This window comes from Clarias gariepinus, chromosome 16 (genome assembly GCF_024256425.1).
Source record: "Clarias gariepinus isolate MV-2021 ecotype Netherlands chromosome 16, CGAR_prim_01v2, whole genome shotgun sequence".
In the NCBI taxonomy this organism is placed as follows: domain Eukaryota; kingdom Metazoa; phylum Chordata; class Actinopteri; order Siluriformes; family Clariidae; genus Clarias; species Clarias gariepinus.
The window spans coordinates 1,202,484-1,224,539 of record NC_071115.1 but is presented as its reverse complement, the minus strand read 5'-3'; the positions used below and the strand labels follow the sequence as shown (position 1 = coordinate 1,224,539).

The 22,056-nt window shown below is 39.4% G+C and overlaps 1 protein-coding gene across 1 annotated transcript; it reads right to left on the bottom strand.

The window, feature by feature from the left end:
- Nucleotides 1-5,935: 5,935 nt before the first annotated feature.
- paqr4a (progestin and adipoQ receptor family member IVa) lies at nt 5,936-21,633 on the bottom strand. The gene is made up of 3 exons (XM_053514954.1): nt 19,853-21,633; nt 12,681-12,899; nt 5,936-6,652 (listed from the first exon to the last, which is right to left on the bottom strand). The coding sequence occupies exons 1-3, from the start codon at nt 20,157-20,159 to the stop codon at nt 6,219-6,221; spliced, it is 960 nt and encodes a 319-aa protein (XP_053370929.1). The 5' UTR covers nt 20,160-21,633; the 3' UTR covers nt 5,936-6,218.
- Between the last annotated feature and the right edge of the window lie 423 nt (nt 21,634-22,056).

Sequence of the window (22,056 nt, the reverse complement as noted above, 5' to 3'; positions counted from 1 at the left end):
AGCGCGAACTGTAGGCATGTGCCGAGCAATCGCTTTTATATTGAAAAATTGAACATTAACAGTGGATAATCATATTATGACGGAAATCAAATTAGCACCACTAATTATCACCACTAGAGGTGCTAGTACACCACATTTACAAAATATATACACCCCCACAAGCCCCCCACCCCAATCCCCGGATTTTATGATTCTAAATCTTATAGGTTTTTCATTTTAGAATGAAACCAAGAAAAGAACGACACAGTTCAGAAAAATAAAGTTTATTGGTCTTTAAACATTATTGTTTTTTTTTTTTAATATATATATATATATATATATATATATATATATATATATATATATATATAAAAGGCTGTAATAATATTATAACAATTATCGTTTATTTCATCATCGGCACATGCCTAGTCATAACTACGCTCCATACGTCTATGTATTATGACATCACACTGTTATAAATGATCGGTATAAACTTATGGCGCTTCCTTCGTCGTTGTGTTGTTTTTGTGTGTTTGTTTTTTAAAATCTATAAATGCCCGTTATTTTCCCAAAACACATTCAAGTTCCAAACCTTCATTTTATATCTTTGCTTTATATAGTAATGCGTATAAAAACATATCTGTGTTTGTGTGTGTCGTGAGCACACTGTATGCATATACACATATCTAGATTAGCATATTTACATTATTCATTAGGTTTAATAATGATATTCACATTGATCCAAAGCCCTTTGTTGTTAAAAATAAATGTAATAAATAAATAAATATATATAAATCATAAACTAAGTAAAGAAAGAAACAGTACAGTTTGTTGTGATGGTTGGTGTTCTTGTATTGCCTCCATTTCGTCCCACACTCACACACACACACTATTGTTGAAGATGTAAGCTTGATGCTTTGCGTACAGTGTATTAGTGTTAATGGGCACAACGCGCATGTGTAACGAGAAAACGTGACGCTGTAAGCGGCCGCTGGGGTTTAGTTTAGGATTAGTCCGGCGTTCCACAACGTGAGCTCACAAAGTAATCCAGGCTAATTTTAATCAACTTTCTATTAACAAAATAAGCTAATAGTAACTAATAATTGTTCGCGATATTGGACAAACTTAGCTTAACGTAGCTTCGTCTTGTAAGGCTACAACAAAGTCTCGTCTTCCTTATTTTTACGACTGACTATTTACTATATGTAAATGATTGTGTAGATTTTCGTGAAATATTTAGTTTATTATAAGTCGATATATTCACCATGGAAGTGTGTTTTATTTGCTTTAGCGTTTAAATCCAGCAGGTAAACAAACTATTTAACAATTTATTTAATTAAGCTGGAATTTAGTCCAGTATCTTAATCCCTCAGCCATTTTAAGTTCAAGTGTTACGTTTAATTAACTGCTGTTAGCTTAAAATCTAGAAGCAATAAACAGCTTACAATTTTTTCTACGCATTACATCACTTCTCAAATTGTCATTTAACGTAAACCAATTGATTGAACAGCAGCCATATTTTATCGCTTAACTATTCATGATTAGTTTTTCTGTCCAAAATCTTTTAAATATATATAATTGGATTCTCTCGTGCAGCAACAGACATATTACCACACTGACCCCAAAATCTAATTTTTTAAATTTATTTTATGTTTGCATTTCAGGTGGCAAAATGTTGCAGTGTCTCTATAACCCACTCAGATGGTCACACCAAATTATTCACTTATTGGTTTAGAATTGTAGCAAAATCTAAAAAAAAAAAAAAAAGCTTAATATCGATTTTGGGATATTTATAAAATCATGATAACTATAGAATCGCAATACAAACTGAATCGACACCTGAGTATCATAATAATAATAATCAGTTTATAAATCAAAACTGTTAAAGTTGAATAAAAAAAAAAAAAAAAATCTCAATCTAAACTCCAGTCCAATCAGCTGCCTTCGGCCAAATATTTTTTGCATAGATGTGCACAATTAGCTGCTATAGTCCAATTCATTTTTATTTGTATTGCGCTTTTAACAATAGACATCGTCACATATCAGCGTTACAGAAATATAAAGTTTAATAAACATTTATCAGTTGTGTAGCTTTTTCTCAACCGCTTTCCTTTTTATTGGATTTATTCCTTCATACACTTTAATGACTTCATCAAACAAGCTTGGATTATGCGAGCTCGCCTCATGGAATCCCCTCGACCCAGATAAAGTGCGCAGGTTCTGACGGCGGAGAAACATGACGTAGTCGTGATGAAACCTGATGAGTGTGTAAGGGAAGTTCAGTGTGTAACGTAACGACGTTAATTGAGGCCCTGAATCTTTCATTTGGCAATCGGTATATAAACGAGTCGTGTGTCTACAAATAGCTATCATGCATTAGCTGTTTTGAAATTCTCCACCACCCACGCACCCCCCACCCCACCCCCACCCCACAAAAAAAATGAAGTGGTTTTCACTAATAGAAATCTTCAAACATGCATTCAGTTATTATTGGTGAAATATATATATTACATCTAAAAATAAGATAAAGTAGTACACAAACAGTACGTATGATAGGAGTAAACTAAAGAGGAATTTTTGTGCAAAAAAAAAAACACAAAACAAAACAATGAGTATGATTGCAAATCAAAAAGTGATATGCTAAGCTTAGTGGTGATGAACGTTGGCTAGGACGATGATAAACGCTTAGCAAAGTGAAGGGATTCAGTCGTCCTTAGCATGCTTTTACTTGTGTTTTTTAATAACACACCCGATATTCAGGCATTTACAAACATCTGATGTTTATATCAGCAGAATGTTTTCAATTGTGTGTTGTCATGGTGTTGCACTTTATTAATCTATTGTAATAAATAAAATTTTCTTTTTTTTTTCATATATATGGCGCTACAGTGCTAATATTTGAAATAATACGCAAAATTCCATGATACAAATGAATATCAAACTTTGGTGCATGACTGATTATAAGCACAAGAAGAAGTCTGATCTCAATTTAAATATAAACGTACAGCTAAAGTGATAGTTTGGGTTTTTCCAAGTCTGTCTAAATATTAGCGTGAAGGAGGATATAAGTACATTATTCCAGTCTTAGCCGTTATAAGTTTTCCTGCTCTGCTCACCGAGCTTGATGTCGGTCACCCGGTGTACAATGTAAGTAATTGGGACCAAATTCCACAACCCTCGTTTGTACAAAAGTGCAATCCAAACTTGATTATGACTATGATTCGTTTCAAAAGTCCCACTGAGCTAAATCAAGCTGGTCTTTAATTAAAGAGAAATTTAACTCTTTTTTCCTTCCTACCTGCTACCCAGGTGACAAACTTCACAGTCAGTGTGCAGAGCAGGAAAAGGTATGTGGTAATGTTCTCATACGCACCTCAATTCTGATTTAACACAGATTTAAAAAAATAAGTAAATGAACATTTAAACTGTCCCTTTATGTTGGTCACTTTTTTGCTGTGGAACATGCGCCATTCTCATCACCAATGATATTAATCCTACTGTAAAATCAGTGCTTGTGTTTAGCAAGAAAAGTTTGCTAAATGCATAGCGTTTCCTATTATTATTATTATTATTATTATAATACGCAAAAGTCATCGAGCGTGGTAAATTTTCCACCAAATGACCCAGCATCAGGATGTAAACTTTGGTTAAACCCCAAACAGACACCGACCTTAGAATACTGCTCATGATTTTGGCAACTAAACATCAAACACGCTGGACAATTTTTTCAAACTTAGATTAAACATCTGGACCTTAAACCAGAGAAAAAAGCCAGCGGATGTGCAAACGGCAAATCATGAATCAAATGAAAATAAGAACCCGAAGCTACGTCTTTAAACGGGGAAATAAAAAAAATTAAAAATAAATAAAGTGAACCTGAAACCACAACCCAGACATCGGCATTAGTGGTGTGGTTCTGATTTAGACTTAGTAGTCGGGTAATATTTATGTACTGGATTTTCTGGATTATATGAGTCTAATGTAATAACTCTGTACTATATGTTTTTGTATCTGCTTTGTAACAGTAATAACTGCTGCAGTGGAGCTCAGTGGTTAAAGCAGTGGACCTTCCTACAGTCCGGAAGGTCCCAGGTTCAAAACCCCACCACCAGCAAGTTGGGCCCTCGAGCGAGGCCCTTAACCTTCAACTGCTCAGGTGTATAATAGGATAAAAATGTAAGCTGCTCTGGATAAGGGCGCCTGCTGAATGTTAAATGTGAGCAGTATTTACGGTAGGCGCTTTACTCGTGTACTTACGGTAATTAGTCAATAAATAAACATGGGAATTAATGTACAGATTATTATTACCATTATTATTATTATTAAAATCAAATACGGTAATAGACCTTTAAATTCCACTTTAAACTCTGTGACTTTACTTTGGTGAAGTGAAGCTGATTTAAATAAGAAAACACATTTTAAATTAAATAACGCCTAACATGTATTACCATCAATGTGGTTTCTTATGGTATGTCAAGATAAATGATGTACAGTTAGTGTTTACTCCACAAACTTTAATGATAAGGTCATAGTTTGATACTTTTTCACCAAGGATTCGGTCTAATCATCATTAAAAGTTGCGTTTTTAGTGACACGCCACGTCCTTAGGTGAGTAATCACCAGACCAGACCAGAAACATACAATAATAATAAAAAAATAAATCTAAAGAAAGCGTTTCCTTTCTCAGATTCTGGACCTAGACTCTAGTTGGATGAGCTGCTTTTAGATATTAAAATTAGAAATGCATAAACTATGATTTTTAAGGTTCTCCAACTTTTTTCGCTTCTAATATCGCGTTGTTAATCACAGAGACGCCATGTCTATATATCAGTGTAATAAACTAGCGTAGCTGATACGATTTGAAAACAAATAAAATCAGCTAATGAGGTGAAAACATAAACGGCTAATCTTTCTGCAAAGCTAGCATAATAAATGTCAATAGCAAGACGACATGTTGGCATTCTGGTTAAATAAGTGCTCTATGGCGACATGTGAAAACAAACAAACAAAAAGTGCTGAACATAAGTAGGATTTAAATAAAAAATAATGCCAGGTATAAAACAAGGGGAAATTTTGTGCGTCTTGTTTGGCATGTAGAATAAATATATATACTTCATATATTTCAGATTTGCTTCCTCGTTAGTGTAAAAAGCACCATAAACCTTGTAAACCTCACGGATCAAACAGCAAACAAAGGAGGAGTGACCGCTTCTTTTTGCCTCAGATCGAACAGAAAAACGTATGAAGGACGGAGAGACGTGATGATAAAGTAATAATGAGAAAATGAGAAGAACTAAAGGTGGACGTGTCTAGGTATTTTTCTTTATGCTTAAACTCAAGTGAGGATTTTACCAGTGCAGTGAGTGTGTGTAGCCTCAGAGCAGTGTGTGCATTAACAAAAGCCATGCTTTCCATCAGATGGTGTGCGAGCGACAAGTGGTTGTGCAATGCTAATGCATGGTGTGCGATGCAAACGTTTTAGTTTTTTTTCACTCCAGAGCTGCGTGTTTGACGACTCGACCGCACCTCTGAGTTTTTCATACATGAAAGTCAAAACCATAAACCATGTTAATGCTCTGCAGGCTGGTGTAAAACTGTGATATATGATATCTTTGATATATAATATATAGTATATATGATTAATGGCATGTTTGAGAGTGTGTGTATGCAATCTGTTGGTCTCTCGGCAACTCCAGCCGCACACTCGTGCACTTGAGGACACGGACACGAAGAAACATTCTGACATACATGACCATCTGTCAGGTCTTTAACAAAACAGCCCATACCCGAACAGCCCCCTCCCCCACCTCACCAAAATAATTATAAATTAAAACTATCCCCAAAAACTGAGGTCAGAGGTCAAACGTTGTTACACCCCCCTCCCCCCCGACATATACATATACACAGTCCCTGCCCCCACCCTCGTCAGTGCTTAATGCATGTCAAACTGCAAGCAGTGAACAATAATCTGCACCCCGAGGTCAAAGGTCAGAGCTCTACATAGGAATCCAAGTCTGCAAATGAATCCTATGGATTTTTAAGCCCCTGGATAAAAAAAAAAACAAGAGTCAGAGGTCAGAGGTCAGAGCTCGTGACCCCTCCCTGAGTCTAAAGAAAACCTGATGCATGTCAAATTCTTAAAACGTAAAACAAACCTAAAAAAAAAAAATCTCAAATCGTGTCCAAGTCACATGATTCCTTGAAAAACCCCGCCCCAGAGGTCAGAGGTCAATCTGAGATCAGTACGCCGGACAGTCGTAGGTGTCGATCCATAGCAAGTCGTCCAGGACGCCCCAGTGCAGCGACAGGATGGAGCCGACTACCATGACGTGCATGATCTGGTGGCTGTTGCACCAGTAGTCAAAGAGCCCGGGGCAGAAACGCTCGGGCACACGGGCGATATTGATGACTCCACCCGACACGGCGAGCGCCTCCATGGTAAGGAAGTGGCGTAGCGACGTTGGGCTTCCCCCTCCAACACCCAAGCATCGCAGTCCCAGGAAGAAAAAGCGAAAGAGCGCCTGGCCGGCAAACGATCGCAGACGGCGCACGCTGCTCCTCGCAGTCACTGCGCAGTAGATGGCGTAACTAGAAAGAGCAATGTAGGTCAGCAGGGCGGCGCCGCGCAGCAGCGGGTAGCACAGCAACGTGCTGTAGACAATGGGCAAAGCGCCTATGGAGAAAAAAAAGAAAAAAATAATTACTAATGCAGGTTCAAACGGGATTGATCCAGTACGGAAGTAAAAAACGCTGCTCACTGTTTCCATTAAGAATCTATTCATTATTCATTAGTGTTACCACCATATGGTACACGCCCCACGTCCCACAAACTTTTTATTTTAGGAAGTGACCCAACCAATCAGAGACGTCTCTGTAACCACGTACTTGATGGCACGTTAATTGATGCATGTTTTTAAAAAGATCGCTTTGTAAAGTATGACATCACTAAAATCTGAAAAAAAAAAAAACACTAAAATGAATCAGGAGAAAATTAATACACAACAACAACAACATATGCGGTTAAATTACACTATTTGCTGTGCACTACAGGATTGAAATTTTGGGTTGTGACTCCCTGGTTTTCTTTTGTCTTATCTTGTTTAAAGATGTCGTTTTAGACCAGCTGTCATGTGATTTCTGTAAGCGCTGCCAAGGGTTCCAGGATTCAATCTGAAAAGCAGGCTCGTATTTCAAAACACATAAACCAAAGTGATTTTTCCCATAAGAAATAATGGAAACTTAAATTATTCGTTCCACAGCCCCAAAAAAATAAATACATAAAAACAATTAATACAAAATATAAAGTAAAAATAAAACAAATTAACCTGCACTTTACCTTAAAAAAAAGTAAAAATAAATTCCAACAGATAAGTGTTTCCATTTCGGTTTTGCACGCAGGCGCTGTGTGTGTGTTTGTGTGTATGTGTGTGTGTGTGTGAAGCTAAAGTAAGAAGCCCCTCCCCTCTCCTTCTCGTCTTACATGGTTACCCTTCCTCCACTCTTTTTACACCACATACGCGCACACAACAGAAACTCTGTTTTATAGTAAAAATAAACAAGAAATCTCTTTAATGACACTTGATTGAGCAACACACTAACGGCATCACCACTGTAAAAAGAAGTACAAAGAAAGTAAAAAGAAAACAAATTAACCCAAACTTTACGCAACAGCAGTGTTTCTGCGTAGAGCAGAGAGAAAGTGTGTGTGTGTGCGTGACCTGGTGTCTAATGATGCGCGCGCACACAGACATAGAGCAGGCTGATACAGAGAGAAAAAATGGATCTTTAACCTCTCTAATGAGACTTGCTTTTTCTTTACACCGGCTGTACACACACGCATACAGACACAAAATAAAATATGTCTCACACACACACACAAACACACTTGGTCACAGTGTTATAGTAAACAGTACACACGTCCATGGATGTTGATGATACCAGTAAGAGACGCGCACTAAGACGATTATCCACAATTCCGCAGCGCAAGAAAGAGAAAAACCGTTGGCTCAGTTGTGATCACGTGATGCTCTGTGTCAAAACAAGAAACGCATGCATAATACTTGGTACTCATAAACCAAGACTTGATCATTTTCCAAGTCAAAATTTATTAAGAATTGTTGCTTGTCTTGCGGAACAATCCGAGGTTTCATTATATGAACATTAAGATTGTATAGGCTTAGTTTTACTGCTTATGGCTGTTTTCACAGAGCAGAGTCCCAGGTGCTCCAGCTTGGTGGTGAGTGTGGAGGGAATTATGGTATTAAATGCTGAGCTGTAGTTGATGAAGAGCATTTTAACATAAATCCCTTTCCAAATGTCCAGGTGAGTGATGTGTGGAGGAGATACTGTAAGAGATTGCATCGTCTGTGGAGTGGTTCGGACGGTATGCAAACTGTAGTGGGTCCAGTGTGTCGGGTAGTGAAGAAATGATAAAGTCTCTGACCAGCCGCTCAAAGCACTTCATCACTACTGAGGTGAGGGCTACAGGGTGATAATGGTGCTTGTGAAGCAACGCATCACTTGTATTATCTTGCAGACTTATTATCTTTCTTTATTTAAAATCCTTCTTCCATACAAACTTTGGCACGTAACTAGTCCCGTACCATTTGTCGTAGACCCATACAGGTAGGGTGAAATCGTGAGACTTATTCTGGAATGGGGTGCTATGACTTTTCTAAGAGGTGGGGGGTCAGGGTGCAATTTACTGCCCAAAAATCCCATAGACATTGAGACCAACTTTAATGGATTCTACAGCAGAGCAAAAGTTTTGTAGAAATCTCAAACTTACCACATTTGAAAAGGCCTGCAAAGCTGTTTCGAACATACCCCACAACAGAGTACAAGTTGTACTCCTGGGACGCAAGAGGTGCTCAAATTTGCCCCATTGACTTATTCGGCCAATTCGGATGGGACTAGTATTACAGGGGGTAGAAAAAGAAATTTCTGTTTCACAGACGTACTTTGTGATTTTAATCCCGTCTGAATCTGCCATGTCTGTTTTTCTCTCACACGACCTCTGTAAAAATTCCAGAGCAAATTCTTCTTCTTCTTCTTTGTCTTTCGGCTGTTCCCTTTCAGGGGTCGCCACAGCGAATCATTTGCCTCCATCTAACCCTATCCTCTGCATCCTCTTCTCTCACACCAACTAACTTCATGTCCTCTCTCACTGCATCCATAAATCTCCTCTTTGGTCTTCCTCTAGACCTCCTGCCTGGCAGTTCCAACTTCAGCATTCTTCTACCGATATACGCACAATCTCTCCTCTGAACATGTCCAAACCACCTCAATCTGGCCTCTCTGACTTTATCTCCAAAACATCTAACATGGGTTGTCCCTCTGATAAACTCATTCTTGATCCTATCCATCCTTGTCACTCCCAAAGAGAACCTCAACATCTTCAGCTCTGCTACCTCCAACTCTGCCTTCTGTCTTTTCTTTAGCGCCACTGTCTCTAAGCCGTAGAGCATCGCTGGTCTCACCACTGTCCTGTACACCTTTCCTTTCATTCTCGCTGATACTCTTTTATCGCACAACAAACCTGACACTTTTCTCCACCCATTCCAACCTACCTGTACCCGCCTCTTCACCTCCTTTGAACACTCTCCGTTGCTCTGGACTGTTGACCCTAAGTACTTAAAATCCTGCACCTTCTTTACCTCTGCTCCCTGTAGCCTCACCGATCCTCCTGGGTCCCTCTCATTTACACACATGTATTCCGTCTTGCTGCGGCTAACCTTCATTCCTCTGCTTTCCAGAGCATACCTCCACCTCTCCAAATTTTCCTCCACCTGTTTCCTGCTCTCGCTAAAGAGCACAATGTCATCTGCAAACAAGAGCAAATTACCTACTGTTTTTCAGCAAACTCTGAGGTCCTTTGAGAAACCTAATCCCGTCCGAATGCGAATGTCTATGATTGCCGAATTTTTTTCCCCCCAAAACTCGTTTTCTTTTAACTCGTTTGGGTTAACGTGAACCACCGTACTATCTCTAGCAGGCCGGTATTCAAGTTTGCGCACCAATAATGGATGTAGATGTAGACATGTGATTTTGTGCAACGGCCACATGTAAAACACAGACACTCCGTGGTTTACCTCCGTGATAAGAATGGAGATGTTAGTCCCGTTGTGCACGTCCACTCTGAATACGAGAAACTTTACTTTACGAGAAACTGTTTCCTCTTTTCCTTTAAATATTAATAAAACTTTAAGTCACTGACTTTGATCTGACCACATAACCAGTGACAATAACAATTGCTTAAATCAAGCAATTGTTGTGAATCATTGCGATTAAGAAATCATTGTGTGTAATTGTTGTGAATTCTTATGAATTGCAACGTCCTCAATCTGTTCACAACTTTATTGCTTCACCCTGTTAGCGAGTTAGCTAGCTAATGACTCAGAGGACGGAGTGTGAAGAAAACTGAGTGTAAATCTCTATGGAAATCTCTTCTGCTACACTGCTGCAGCTTCCAAGGTCGAGTGCGTCAGTGGTGGAAAAGTCCGCTGACGATACACACTCCTCCTGTTCTGCTGTAAGGCATGGTGCAGAGGGAACGTCAAGGAAAGACGAAAAGGAACAAAAAAGAAATTAAAAAACACACATATATGGTCCTCCTAATGAAAAGAAAAATAAAACAATAAAGCCCATGACGCTAGAGGAGAATAAAACACTCAAGGGGGTTAACAGTAATGTCGCTTCATCACACCACACTATCTTCTTCTTTGTCTTTTGGCTTTTCCCTTCCAGGGGTCGGCACAGCGAATCATTTGCCTCCATCTAGCCCTGTCCTCTGCATCCTCTTCTCTCACATCAACTAACTTCATGTCCTCTCTTACTGCTTCTATAAATCTCCACTCTGGCTTTCCTCTAGACCTCCTGGCTGGCAGTTCCAACCTCAGCATATACCGATATATTCACAATCTCTCCTCTGAACATGTCTAAACCACTTCAATCTGGCCTCTCTGACTTTACCTCCAAAACATCTTACATGGGTTTTTTCTTTGGAAGAACTCCCAAAGAGAACCTCAACATCTTCAGCTTTGCTACCTCCTCTACCTCTGCCTCCTCCTGCGTCTTTTCTTCAGCGCCACTGTCTCTAAGCCGTAGAACATCGCTGGTCTTACCACTGTCCTGTACACCTTTTTTTTTTAATTTTCGCTGATACTCTTTTGTCGCACAACACACCTAACACTTTTCTTCACCTATTCCAGCCTGATCGCACATGTTTCTTTACCTCCTTTCTACAATCACTGTTGCTTTGAAACATTGACCCTAAGTACCTAAAGTCCTGCCCCATTTTACCTCTGCTCCCTGTAGCCTTACCATTCCACTTGGGTCCCTGTCATTCACACACATGTATTATCTTGCCACGGCTAAACTTCATTCCTCTGCTTTCTAGAGTGTACCTCCACCTCTCTAGATTTTTCTCCACTTGTTCTCTGCTCTTGCTACACAGCACAATGTCATCTGCAGACATCATAGTCCATTGAGACTCCTGTCAAACCTCATCTGTCATCCTGTCCATTGCCAGAGCAAACAAGAAGGGGCTCATAGCCGATCCCTGATGCAGACCCACCTCCACCTTGAACTCTTCTGTCACACCTACAACACATCTCACCACTGTCTTACATGTCATTTATCCATAGTTTGTTTATTTTTAACGTTAATATGTTAAAAAAAAAACTTGATTTGCTGTTGCTATAGAAACAACCCCGTAGTAAAACTAGTACATTCATTATGAATAAAGCCGTTATGTGCAGCTGCACCACCGTCCCGGCTGCTGTTACAGAGAATTAATCAACACCTTCTGACCTGGAAATCAATAACGCTCCACTGCCTCTTTATTACAATATGTAATTATATAAATTTTGACTTGGTGTGCGTTAACTTGTTATTCTGATTATGTTATTTAGATTTCTTTTATGTTTTAATTGTTTAATTGTTGTAAAAGCAGGCCTCAGTATGTCGTGTGATGTTTAAATGAATGAAGTTAAATTGGATTTCAGGAGTCCTGTATTCTGTGCTGATGATTCAGAGCTGATCTATTTATTTATTTATTTGTTTGTTTGTTTATTTATTTCTATTTATTAAGCTAACCCTGGAGAGCAGCTGCAGCACTGCGCTGATGATAACAGATCCGCGTTTCCTGCTCTGACTTAACTGCATCAGGGCTTTTTTCCCCCCTGCATGCGGATTATGCTGAGCGAATCCCAAGCTCATCACTTTCTCGTCCTGCTTATCAGGGAGGACGCTTCGACACGGTCGGAGAGAAACATCCTGGAATCGGGGAAGACAAATCAATCGGTGCTGGAGAGCTAAAACCGGGTACGCGATGAGGAATCGCTAACAATAGGCCATGAGAGAAACGCGCGCAGAAAGAGGGAGAAGGGGTGTGGCTTGGTGGTGTGGTAAGCGTGCGTCACCATTTGACATGGCCAGTGCGACTTCTGACTCGATACCCAGCATCAGTATCATCGCCATGATTAGTATCATGATAATTATCATTCACTTTCACTTTGCCCTCTAGTGGAGAATGAAGGAAATGCAGACACGGCACAGGTGAGACAGAAAACATTAAAAAACAAACTTTGGACTTTTAATTTGTTTAATAACAGAACAGAAATATGCCGGTTTTGATGACTGACACGTGTTTTGTAAACAAACAAATAAATAAACACCAGGGCTGGTGTTGAGGCTCTTACCCAGCGTGGTAATCATGCAGATTCCACACATGTCTAAAGTGAGCAGTCTTTTGTAGACGGGTTCTCCGCCCTCATGGTTCATGAACAGGTGATAGAGGACGGAGCCAAGCTGCGGAGACAAACAGGCCAGGAAGTGGACCACGCCCAGCCACGTCACACTGATCTGAGTCCAGGGCATGTTGAGGGGGAGCAGCACCAAGAAACACAGCAGAGGGATGCCTGCCAACACACACACACACACGCACACGTCAGATCATGAGCCTTGAAGAAAATCTAGCATGAAAGAAAGAAAGCAGAAGAAAATACACACTAAGTTGTAAGGTGTGTGTGTGTGTGGATGTAGGAGCACATAATGATTAGCTTATGCTAAGCTTTATGGCTTAAGATGAACAAATTTTGTCTGTTACGTATTGCGAATCCTTTGTGTCCTTTCATGAGTCGCCACACTGACTCCAAAACCCAATGAGGTGCTAAACTGTTGCAGTTCCTCTAGTACAGTCTGCACCAAAACACACAGTACTGGAATGAAAAGATGAACAATATTACCGCGCTGTCATCTGTGAGTTTATTTCTCCTGAAGTGTGCGTGTGTGTGTGTGTGTGCGTGTGCTGCCTCGCTATAGACGGTGTTCACGCAGATTCTCGGCCCAGATTCCCAGAACAAAGGTCGCTGCTGCAGACTCACGCAAAAGCAGACGATCTGCTGGTGTAACGCGGAAACAGTTCTTGGCGGGTCTTTACAGGTGAACACACTACCCTTTTACGTTCCCCACAAGTTGGCACCAGGAGGTGTAAGATCAGGGGAACGGGACGAGTACAGGAAGGAATGTGTCCTGCCACCTTTCTTAAACTCGTATGAGTCTATAAACACCTTTTCCTCCGTCGAGAGAATTATAAACAACAACAACAACAACAGCACAGCACAACTTCCTTTTCACTCCTGTATAAATAATAATTAAAATATCCCTTATTAAAAACAAAAGAAAGGCATGGTTTGTGTTCTGTGCTCTGGATATACAGTAATGTGGTTAATGTTCTTGAACAGTGAGGTGTGTGTTTTACATATTTAAAAAAAAGTTAATTTTTGCTCAGACAAACAGACATAACACTTTATTAATTCCAAAGAAAAACAATATAGTTAAAGCCTAACAGCCAGTTCACAGATTACACAACAAGTAAACAAGCAACAAAAAAAAATCACAATGCAAAATAAATGAATGAAGAAATTGATTAATAAATAATAATAATAATTCTTAATGTCCAATTTAAGGTGCATTAATGAGGTGGAGCAGCAAGTTAAACCAGAAATGAAGTGAGAATGAAAGAACATTAAGGTCAGCTGATAACGTAAGGAGTCTCCAGTGTCACAATCCAGACCTCGTTGGACGGCGCCGCGTGACAGGAACATCAGGACATATTTTAGATTTCTGTAATGCCACGCTGCGTCACGCTTCTTCTCTGATCTGATCATAAATAAACGTTCCAAACTGTCTCATGGTCTACTGAATTATTTATCATCAGTCAATCTCTCGCTCTAACCCTCCCTCTCTCTCCCATAAACCCTCCCTCTCTCTCTCATAAACCCTCCCTCTCTCTCTCATAAACCCTCCCTCTCTCTCTCATAAACCCTCCCTCTCTCTCTCATAAACCCTCCCTCTCTCTCTCATAAACCCTCCCTCTCTCTCTCACTAACCATCCCTCTCTCTCTAATCCTCTCTGTCTCTAACCCTGTCTCTCTCTCTCTTTTTCTCTAACTCTCTCTCTCTTTAACCCTGTCTCTCTCTCTTTAACTCTCTCTCTCTAACTCTATCTCTTTCTCTCTCACTAACCCTGTCCATCTCTCACTAACCCTCTCTCTCTCTCACTAACCCTCTCTCTCTCTCACTAACCCTCTCTCTCTCTCACTAACCCTCTCTCTCTCTCACTAACCCTCTCTCTCTCTCTCTAACCCTCCTCTCCTAAAGCACAACGATTTTTCCGACGCAGGTAAAAGCTCACTGTCCATCAAGTGCGTCTATTTCGAGGCGTTTATTTTTCCCTGAGAGGAGAAACCCACAGCTGTGCTGCTAAACATAGAACACACAAAGAGAAACGTGTGTGTGTGTGTGTGTGTGTGAGAGAGAGAGAGAGAGAGCACCAGAGAGAGAAAGTGAATAGATATTGTTACGTTAAGAAACCTAATGAACCCACTTTATTAAGGATATGTTTGTATTAGATCTTTACATCTTTTATGTGGTGTGTGTGTGTGTGTGTCCATTAGCTCTATTTGCCCTTATTTGTTTGTACAGCGATAAAGAAACAAAAGCGGAATGCGAGATTGTGAATGGTGCCACAGACCGCAGACGTTTTTGAGGACGACGGTGATGACGTGTCGTACGGATCAGATGTCACACCAGATGGACGCTGTGCGTGGAGTAAAGCTCAGCTGAGGATTTAACACACACACACACCTCAGGGCCTCAGACCTGACTACACACTGCGCATGTGGGCGGGGTTTATGAGCTCTGATCTCGGTGTTACGCACACGTTTTAAGGCGTATTAATAAGCGCACGCTTGTCGGTGTGTTTAACGTCACTTACGTCTTTTAAAATTATCTTAGAGCTTGCGGACTTTCACATAAACATAAATAGGGTTTTGTTTATTTACTTTTTTCTTTCTTATAGTTCATTGAAGAAAAGAAACGCAGAATCAACAGGACAGATAAAGATAAAATAAACCAGAGCAAATTGTGATTGTACACTTCACATTTTCTATCCCTGTGTTTTTATTTTCCTTTAATGGTGAGTGTTTGAGCTCCACTCCTGAACACTCGCTCCACTCCTGAACACTCGCTCCACTCCTGAACACTCTGTCCACTCCTGAACACTCGCTCCACTCCTGAACACTCGCTCCACTCCTGAACACTCTCTCCACTCCTGAACACTCGCTCCACTCCTGAACACTCTCTCCACTCCTGAACACTCGCTCCACTCCTTAACACTCGCTCCACTCCTGAACACTCGCTCCACTCCTGAACACTCGCTCCACTCCTGAACACTCTGTCCACTCCTAAACACTCGCTTCACTCCTGGGCCGTGTGACCTTTTTAATAATCCAAAGTGGAGCTTGGATGGTGTGTAACCCGACTCTGAATACGAGGAACTTTCCCTGGATGAACGCTCGCACAACATTTTCAGAATGGAAAACTCATCATTTTTGTCTCTACATTGATTTTCTCTCTCTGTCGGTTTAGTTTATCTTCAGTTTAGAAAAAAACCCTGGACGTGTGGAAGTCTGGGCGCTGGAGTCCACATCAGCCTGGTGATGATGATATGGAGAGCGGATCTCAGCTTCTTAAGGGTGTGTTCAAACAAAACACATGCAAAAACACCAGGCCCGCTCACACACACACACACACACACACACACACACACCCTGAGGTTTTGTCTCATTCTTTTTTTACACATTTACAGCTCATTGTTTGTTTTTGTCCCTCATGCTGTCACTCAGTCTCGATAAATCAGAACTAAAATCACGCGAGGCCTTTCCTCGGGCGCGGACTAATCCTGCAGCGACACGCGTTTATTCACCCGCTTCCGCGTGCGGCGTCAGCGCCAGGCTCGAGTTCAGCTGCATCGCTCATTAAAGATGAGCTTCTCCTGCTCGGATGACAAAAAAAAAAAGAAGAAGGGTCACAGTGCGCAGAACAGAGAAAAGAAAACGCAGCGAATATCACGAGTTGCAGCGGAGATAAACATTAACATCATCAAAAAACACGGGACTGATACACAGCTGAGGAGAGAGAGCAGGAAATTAAAGGAATTTGGAATAAATATATTAAGAAACCAACAAATACATAATCAAACTAATGTCAAACAAATGAATTTTAATGCCTTATCTATTTATTTGATATTTATTATTTTCACCCACTTATCTCTATACCGCTTGATCCTGTATTCAGGGTTGCAGTGGGCGGAGCCTATCCCAGGAGACTTAGAGCACAAGGCAGGATACACCCTGGACAGGGTGCCAATCCATCACAGGGCACACACACATACACACACTCACAAACTACGGGCAATTTTGGGAATGGCAATTAGCCTAACCTGCATGTCTTTGGACTGTGGGAGGAAACCGGAGTACCCGGAGGAAACCCACCATGCACGGGGAGAACATGGGAACTCCATGCACACACAGACGGGAATCGAACCCGGAATCTAACCACTACACCACCGTGCCACCTGATATTTATTCATTTATTTAAATTAAATAATGTATTAATTAAAACTTTACAAAACTTTACATCTTAATTATTTCACATGTAGGACATAACCCACATTAATTTATTGATTAATACATAAAACAATATACTTAAACCAATTACATGATATATACAATACAATATGTATGTATATGTCTTACCTAAGACTGCTTTTTTTCTTTTTCTTTCATTTTTTAATATAAAAACAAAAAGTATTTAAAATGATTTTTTTTTTTGCGCTTGTTTTGACATCCAGACCAAATTTACCAAGTTACTGTAAGTGAGGGCAAATCTCTTTTTCATAATTAAATAATTCAAAAAACAAATGAATTCATTAATTAATAGGTTTTTATTAAGATTACTAATTGATTAATGAATAAGAATATTTGTTTTGTTTAATGATTTTATTTATATTAAAAAGATAGAGAAGAAGATTTACACTACTAAATTGAATAATAAAATATAAATAAAAAACACAAATAAAGACTCATGCTCAGAGATGTTTACAATAGAATAAAGTCTTTAAGGCCCAGAGTGATTTGTTGTGCGAAAATGAGGAGAGTCACGAGACAACAAATATATATATATATATATCATTGCTGTGTTACATCTGGATGATGTTCCACTTACAGTTTTGTTTTATTATATTTTAAAGAAAAAATACTGATAAAGTCACAGATAAACACACACACACACACACACACACAACCACACATAATAAGATCTTTTTTAGATGCGTTTACATGGAGAAAATAAAATAAAATGATTTAAAAGACATGAGTGTCTTAAACAAGATTTTTCTCATGTCTTCCATGGTTTAGTCGTTACTGTGATGTTCTCAGCTCACTGTGAGTGTTGATGAAGCTTTGTGGGCGTGGCTAAATGCAATAGCGTGAATGTGCCTTGTTGTTTATAGCATGATATAGTCACTTCTGGAAATGTGGTCAGGACGGTTTTAGTTTGTTTTGACCTTAACGCATCGATGCAAAGCTTCACGAGGTCCAGCGTTTATCTGATGATAATGATGTTTGAACTCCTGCCTCTTCGTCCTAACCTGATTTAAAGATGTCCTCAGGGTTATCTTATTAAATAGTTTGACCCTCTTAAGTCTTTTGCGTACATGTGAGAAATAAAAGATATAGTTAAAAGCATAAGATATGCTTATGAAACTGTAAAGGAATTAAATAAATGCATTTAAAATCATGTTTAAAATAAAAAGCTCTGCCTGCGAGACGTGCGTGACCCGAGGCATTTGCATGAACCCGGAAGAGAAACGTATGCAAATTTCTGTAATGCAAAGTGTGTAAAAATCACATGATGTCCACTTTTCAGCCCGCTGTCCTGCGTGAAAAAAAAGTGCCACCGTACGCCTCAAACCTCGGGTTTCTAACTCGGATATTATAAGGAGTCCCGGTCACATGACTAGGCACGCCTTTCAGACAGGCTTGTGAAAAATTTGAATAAAAAAAAAAAAAAAAAAAGGAAAAAAACTTCAACTTTTATTCCACACAATTTATTTTGGAGGGTCTTCCATGTTATATACACTACCGTTCAAAAGTTTTAGAACACTTTCTAACTCCATGATGGTCCTGATTTTTATTTCTTTCTACATTGTAAAGGAATGCTGAAGGCGTCCAAAAATGCATTAATCTCCTTTGAACAGTTAATGGTGAGATGTTTCTGCTACTTCTGCTCTGAAAAGACTTCATAACGCCTCTAATCTCAGGGTCTGTTAATTGGTCATTTTTCAGGCTGATAAAAAATGAACTTCTCGTCTGAGACAGAGGTAGGTTTTGGTCTCGCCCTCCTGGGACGGCCTTCATGAGAGACAGTTTCATTATGGTGCTTGACGGATTTTGCAAATGCACTTGACACAATACTGTTCTTGCAAGAACTATTACAAAAAGGCCGACCTCTGTGGTCTTAAAATATCAACTAACTGTTGTTTTTGTTGTTGTTACGTAATTACCTAATTCCATATGTGTTATTTTATAGTTTTGAAATCCCCAGTATTGTTATAGAAAATAAATCACTAAACAAAAAAAATTAATTTGCAAGTGACCCCAAACTTTTGAACAGTAGTGTATGTTTAAAATATATACTGTATATAAAATATATTTTAATAATAATCTAAAACATATTACTAAAATGACGACACACCTATTATGATAATTTGAGGAATAAACTGAATAAATATTTAAGGACAAACAAGTTTTAAATTCACACATATGACAGTGGATTAAAATAAAACGTGATAAATTTATAGAATGAATCTGACGATAATTTGTTGTCAATAAAGTCATATTGAGAGACTAAATCAAAAATAAAAAACAAACAATTTAAAATTTTGCCTGAGTGAGGCTTTACGTCATGAACAGCTGGTGCAGTCAAATGAGTCTGGGTTTACTTTCGACGTGTGCGAGGTGTGGCGGAAAAAAATACTTTTTTTACTTGCAAATTGCGAATATAAAAAAAAAAAAAAGAAAATATGGTGGGTGAATGAACTCAATCGTTTCGAAATCGTTTTGGTTCAACGAAATCATGTCTGCTGTAAACGCACCAGGTTTCTTTTTAACTCTTTAGTTTATTTTTTATAAATATTACTCTTTCAGCTGAGACACCTCACAACCTCCACGATTCTGAGACGTTCATAAACATAAAGAAAGTATCGTGATGTGACGTTTCAGGGACATCGTCCAGCCCCTGATGAAGTGTTGAATTAAACATTAAGACTGCTGGGAGAAGCCAATCTCACCGTGTTGCATTAATTATAAATGTTAAAGCAGTGTTGACAGGGTGTAATAAGCATGCACTGGTTTAACCCTACACCTGTTCCTCACACTCTTCACACTGACAGAGTTAAAGGCTGCATGGCATTCAGGCTGCGATCATACTGTACGCTCACTGAAGTTTAGTTGCTCAGCGGACTCACCGTGTGTGTAGATGTTTCCCAGCTCATTGTGCAGGTAGAACAGGCTCCTGATGCAGTCCTGCACGGAGGAGATGGGTCTGTAGCCGGTCAGGACGTATCTGTTGAACTGGAGGTGAGGAGGAGAGCTCGCCCAGTCCAGTAATCTGGGTCCATTTAGATAGGCCATTGCAAAAACAAACAAAAACGAAAACACGCACACATACACACACACACACACAGCATACAACATGCAACATGCAACACGACACACTACACTGCGGAATCTCCTGGTCTGGGTTACACGCGCGGCTGAGCGGTGCGCGTGCATGGGGATGTGCAGCGCGTGCCTGCTGCCATGGTGAGCGGAGGAGACGGAAAAGCCGGCTGAGAGGGGGGGACAAAAAAGAAAAAAAATATCAAAATAAAACAAAATTAAATAAAGTAAAGCCGAGCTGTTTTCCTGAATTATTTCAAGTTGGCTTTTAAACAAAAAATGTCACCTAGACAGAAAAATCTGACATCCGACCTGACAGACAAATCGATCGTGAAACATCTCCACACAAGCGCAGAGCTAACTCTGCTAACTAGCTAGCGGGCTAACTAAACCCGGACGCTGCCTGTCATTTGCATAAACGCTAATGAGCGGCATTAGCATGTTGGAACGAGAAGGCGGGATTTTTAAAGGATAATTTTTTATTTTATTATCTTAACTTGGCAAGTGTGTTCATTAAAAAAAAAAACTATTTTATTTTAGTGTGTTAAAACTTAATCCAACCTCATTTCCATGTGATTCGACTCATTCCACCGGCCATGCCAATAATAATAATAATAACAATAATAATAACAATAATAATATAAGCTTCAAGTTTAATAAGTTCACCGTGACCTCAGATTCACTCGAACGGTTCCAAGAATTTTGGCGTCTCTTTAATATGGTTTTAGTGGTTGAACTCAAATTAGTTTTGATTATTTATTAATTGTTTTAATAAAAAAAAAGGAAAACTGAGTGAACGCAAATTAACTGTTGATGTAATAACACGGTAATTGACCAGCAATTATACTTAATTTCAAAAATTGTTATCAATCGATTCTGGGTGTTTGAATTTAATTATTGATTAATTTAATGTAACTGATTTATTATAAGTTATGATTTATGTCATACTTTAATCGTTCCTTCGATTCTTTTATTATTAGAATGAGATTTTCTACACTAACGCTCTCTTTTAGATATTAAAGTTTTTCTTTTTTTAATATTCAGACAAAAGAAAAAAAAATACCATAAAAAATAATGAACATTAAGCTCAGTTCAGTCACATCAGCAGACTGTGGCCGCACGCTCACAGCGCGCGCGCGCGCACGGACGGACGCACGAGCGCGGAAGCGCGCGCACAGACACACAGAAACACATAGCTAGCTAACATGTAGCCGCTCTTGCTAATCCGAAGGCAAGTAGAATGCACGTTCATTCAAATCATAATTAATATTCCTGAAAAAATAAAAATAAAAACATAAATAAATCAGAGAATGTCACAGGCGGAAGGCAGCGGTCATGGCCGGAGCTGAGCGCCGCTGTGGGCCGCCAGGAAGAGCGACTGGAGCCGGGAACAAATCATAACACACCCGCTGGCTCGGCTAGGCTTATTCCAGGGACGAAAAGGGGAAAAAAACAAACAACAAAAAAATAACCAGAATCCGACTTTTCTGCGCGATTATCCTCAAAACCAGTTCTGACATCCAACGCGCTTAAAATCCCCAGAACACCTCCCTCCTGCCATCTTCCACACCGGGGTCCATTCAGGCGGGTTTCACTCGGCGCAGCGATCAACGAATCGATACGGAGTCGGTTCGTTGTTTTATCAAGTGAATCGACTCTCAAGCACAAAACGATTCTTAGCTGATGTATTTAAGTAAAAAAAAAAAAAAAAAAAAAAAATATATATATATATATATATATATACACAACATTCTCATTATGTTTTCACGTGTACGTGAACAGACGTGTCGAAGTCGAATAAATATTCCTGAATTCCTGATCAATCTGGTGAATCGAATGAATCCACTGAATGTCCATAAAACTATAATATAATAATTTTATAAAACTACTATTTAAAGTGATTCCATACTGAAGCATAAAATTAGTCCTTGTATTTAAATTAACACCTTTTGTACTTAAAATGTAAATATGAATATTAGTCAAATAGATTGCAAATTAATATTCCCGGATG